Consider the following 4,962-nt stretch of genomic DNA (forward strand, 5'->3'; position numbering starts at 1 on the left):
TAGGGATACCACGACCGATATTGTTGAGTTAGGGATTGTCGACTTTGATGTAATAATGGGAATGGATTGGCTTTATTCATGCTTTGCTAAGCTTGATTGTCGGACTAGAACTATTAGGCTTGAATTCCCTGATGAGCCTGTTATTGAATGGAAGGGTGATAATGTAGTGCCTAGAGGTCAGTTTATTTCCTACCTTAAGGTCACGAAGATGATCAAGAAGGGGTGTATCGATCATCTAGTTCGGGTTACAGATGTTGATGCTGAGGTGCTTAGCCTTGAGTCTGTACCGGTTGTGAATGAATTTCCGGATGTCTTTCTAGATGAGCTCCCTGGGGTTCCCCTAGATCGGGAGATTGATTTTGGTATCGATGTGATGCCAGGAACGCAACCTATATCAATTCCACCCTACAGACTGGCACCAGCAGAAATGAAAAAGCTAAAGGAATAATTGAAGGATTTGTTAGAGAAGGGTTTCATCCGGCCGAGTGTGTCGCCATGGGGCACACCAGTCTTGTTTGTAAGGAAGAAAGATGGATCGCTGCAGATGTGTATTGACTACCGGCAACTCAACAAGGTCACAATCAAAAACAAATATCCTCTGCCAAGGATAGATGTTTGTTTGATCAATTGCAAGGTGCTATGTGTTTCTCAAAGATTGACTCGCGGTCCGGGTATCATCAATTAAAGATAAGGGAGCAAGACATTACAAAAACAGCTTTCAGAACCCGGTTTGGGCACTTTGAATTTATGGTGATGTCTTTTTGGCTAACAAACGCCCCCGCAACTTTCATGGACCTTATGAATAGGGTCTTCAAGCCCTTTCTAGACTCCTATGTGATAGTGTTCATTGATGACATTCTGATATATTCCCGAAGTCGGGAGGACCATGTTGACCATCTCAGTGCAGTTTTGCAGACTCTTCAGCAACATCAATTGTATGCGAAATTTTCAAAATGTGAATTTTGGCTCGAATCTGTCATGTTCTTGGGTCATGTCGTTTCCACGAAAAGAATTATGGTTGATTCTCAGAAGGTTGCAGTAGTGAAGAATCGGCCTAAACCTACCACTCCAACCGAAATCTGCAGCTTCTTGGGTTTAGCTGGGTACTATAGGAGGTTTGTGGAAGGGTTTTCTACTTTTGCCTCTCCAATGACCAAATTGACGCAGAAAGCAGTTAAATTCCAATGGTCGGATGCTTGTGAAAAGAGTTTTCAAGAATTGAAATCAAGGTTGACAACAGCACTGGTATTAGCCCTGCCAGAGGGTACAAAGGGATTTGTGGTGTATTGCGAAAGGTTATAGCCTACGCTTCTAGGCAACTCAAGAATCACGAAAAGAACTATCCAACTCATGACTTAGACCTTGCAGCGGTGGTGTTCGCACTAAAGATTTGGCGACATTATCTATACGGGGTCCATGTGGATGTATTCACGGACCACAAGAGCCTTCAATATATTTTCAAGCAGAAAGAGTTGAATCTAAGGCAACGAAGATGGCTAAAATTACTTAAGGACTATGTCACTGATATTCTCTATCACCCCGGAAAGGCTAATGTTGTGGTAGACGCTCTTAGTCGAAAATCCATGGGAAGTTTGACTCATTTGGAGGCATATCAGAGACCGTTAGCTAGGGAGGTTCACCAATTGACCAGTTTGGGAGTTCGCCTTGCAGACTCTAATGAAGGAGGAGTAATTGTACAGAATGGGGCTGAATTATCGCTCGTGGTAGAGGTGAAAGAGAAGCAATTTAATGATCCATTGTTAGCACAACTGAAGGAGGGGATTCATAAACACAAGACCACGGCTTTTTCTATTGGCATGAATGATGGTACCCTACGATACCAAGACCGCCTGTGTATTCCTGATATCGACGGTCTTCGGGAAAGGATCATGGTAGAGGCTCACACTTCCAGGTATTCCATGCACCCAGGTTCTACAAAAATGTATCATGATCTCAAGTAAATTTATTTGTGGAACAATATGAAAAGGGATGTGGTAGATTTTGTGGCGAAATGTCTGAATTGTCAACAAGTGAAGGCCGAACATCAAAGGCCCGGTGGATTGGCTCAATGCATAGAAATTCCAACGTGGAAATAGGAGATGATTAACATGGATTTTGTGGTAGGGTTGCCGCGCACTCCGCGCAAATTCGACTCAATTTGGGTGATCGTGGATCGACTCACGAAATTAGCGCATTTCTTGCCAGTTAAATCTACTGACACAGCGGAACAGTATGCTCAGCTGTATATCAAAGAAATAGTCAGGTTGCATAGCACTCCAGTCTCAATCATTTCAGATCGCGGGGCTCAGTTTACAGCCCACTTTTGGAAGAAGTTTCAGCAAGGTTTGGGTATGCAGGTAAACCTTAGCACAACTTTTCATCCACAAACCGATAGGCAAGCAGAGCGGAATATTCAGACGCTTGAAGACATGTTACGTGCTTGTACTATTGATTTCAAGGGTCGTGGGGATGACCATTTGCCGCTCATAGAATTTTCTTACAACAACAGCTTCCATGCTAGTATCCAAATGGCACTGTTCGAAGCATTGTATGGTAGGAGATGTAGGTCTCCCATCGGATGGTTCGAGGTTGGAGAAGCGGAATTGATAGGGCAGGACCTCGTGTATCAGGCCATGGAGAAAGTCAAGCTTATTAAAGAAAGGTTGAAAACTGCTCAAAGTCGCGAAAAATCCTATTTGGATGTGCGTCGCAGAGATTTGGAGTTCAAATAAGACGATTGGGTATTCTTGAAAGTTTCCCCTATGAAGGGTATCATGCTATTTGGAAGGAAGGAAAAATTAAGTCCGAGATTTGTCGGACCATACAAAATCATTCAAAGAATTGGTCAGGTGGCATACAAACTCGAGCTGCCACCCGAGATGTCATTGGTACACCCGGTCTTTCATGTGTCTATGTTAAGGAAGGTAGTAGGGGATCCGTCCACCATCGTGCCAGTCGAGACTATTGAGGTGAATGAAGAGCTATCATATGAAGAAGTCCATGTTGCCATTCTTGATAGGCAAGTTCGAAAACTGAGAAATAAGGAAATTGCATCCGTGAAAGTATTATGGCGGAACCAGCAAGTTGAGGAAGCCACTTGGGAAGCCGAGGAAGAAATGAGAAAGAAGTACCCACATTTGTTTGAATAGTTATATAATAGCTTTCATGCATTTGGTACCTATAAACTCTTATCTTTTGATTTGATCTATGTTAAACAATTTCATTTTGAGTATGTATGTTGCCTATGCGGCCATGGTTGGTGTTGAACAAGTTATGTTATGTCTATGGAACATGTATATGTTGTTAGGATATGTATCTGGGGCCCTCTGACAGGTGGATAGTCCTAGTTACAAAGGAAACTCTGGCGAAATTTTCGGAAATTTAAGGAGTTAGCCAAATTCGGGGCTGATGATATATTTCATAATGTTAAAAGTAGAAGTTACATAAGGATTACTAATGAATGAAACTTTATTCTCATTCGAGTACGAATGATCTTAAGCGGGGGAGAATGTAAAGCCCTAGAAAATTTTGCTTAGTAATTTAAGATTTCGTGGTGCCAAGGTAGGCTAAATATTTTATCTTGTGTACAAATGAGGATTAAGGATATTATGGATATCAATTGGGTATATTAATAAGTGTATAGGTCATATTAGAAGTGAATTGCGGTCTAAGGAGAGGCCTAAGTCTAAGCCAAGTTGGAAAATTTCATAATAGACGAAAGTTGCAAATGAGTGCGCACAAGACCTCACTTTGGACAATTATATCTCCAGTTATATAAGAATTTGTGTTATGCACAGCCTATAAAATAAAAGGGCTTTGCGTCTAGTTTCCAACGCTTCAAACCGTTCGTTATTTGGACATTCCTACACAAAGTTATGATCAAATTACCAAAGGCTGGAAAAATGTGATCATGCGTCAATTCTGCGATAGCAAAAACCATTATGCGGTCCGCATACTTGATCTGCGATCGCAAATATTGTCGCAAACTGGACCAGTGTAGCCCAGTTTTGGGCACCGATTCTGCAATGCATTTTGCGACCCGCATTCATGTTTTGCGGTCCATTCTGCGATCGCAAACCCGACTTCGGAGGGTTAATTTTCCTATTTTTATAACCCGACCCCATTTTAATATATAGCCTTTGGGGTTCATTTTGGGGTCATTTCTTACTGCTTTTAGAGAGAGATGAGAGAATTTTAGAGAGAGAAGGAGGAATCCAACATTCAATCCTCCAATCTTGCATCAATCTTCAAGAATCAAGGAACCCAATCAAAAGTTCTTCATCTAAGAGGTAAGGTTCTATACCCTAGACTTTAATTTCGAGTTTGGGGTATAAGGTGGGGTATTGAGATATGATTCTTGGGTGTAATACTACTATGTATACATGCATGTACAAATTAGGTTTGTGAAAAGATTGTTGAACATGAACAAGTAAAGATTGGGTTGGGAAATGAAGGAAACCTAGTAAAAGAGATTTGAAATCAAGATGCTCAGCTAGTATTTGATGAAATGCTCAAATGAGCTGAAACCATAAATACCTTCCTAATTTATGTTCAATTTTGTATGTCTCAAAGTAGATTGGGATTGCTAGAATTTCCGGAACGTTGTAGTAACTTAAGGAAAGCTTAAACAAGGTATGTATGGCTAAAACCCCCTTTTATTAGAAATTGAGCTCTGTTGGCATTTACGAAAGTGTGGTAAGAGCTGAATTGGTTAGTATATTGATTGTTATTACGCATTAATTGATTTGCAATTATCTACACATATACATGAAGGTTGTGCCTCAATGTGAGTAATGTACCATTCTTGAAAATTAGAGAAGTATGAAGAATACAATTATGCGTTGAAATGCTTAGGCTGCAAGCCAAGATCGAAACGGAGAATTATTCATTCTAGCTATGTGCTCACTTACCTATGATTGCAACTTGAATTTATGTATATGCCTATGATCACAAATTATGAGA

At 40.8% G+C, this 4,962-nt stretch overlaps 1 protein-coding gene across 1 annotated transcript; it reads left to right on the top strand.

The window, feature by feature from the left end:
- Positions 1 to 789: 789 nt before the first annotated feature.
- Positions 790 to 1,961, top strand: LOC138885119 (uncharacterized). Its single transcript, XM_070166019.1, has 2 exons — positions 790 to 1,245; positions 1,467 to 1,961. Exons 1-2 carry the CDS (start codon positions 790 to 792, stop codon positions 1,959 to 1,961), a joined length of 951 nt encoding a protein of 316 aa, XP_070022120.1.
- Positions 1,962 to 4,962: the final 3,001 nt, after the last annotated feature.

The sequence above is a fragment of the Nicotiana sylvestris genome, chromosome 2, assembly GCF_000393655.2.
Source record: "Nicotiana sylvestris chromosome 2, ASM39365v2, whole genome shotgun sequence".
In the NCBI taxonomy this organism is placed as follows: domain Eukaryota; kingdom Viridiplantae; phylum Streptophyta; class Magnoliopsida; order Solanales; family Solanaceae; genus Nicotiana; species Nicotiana sylvestris.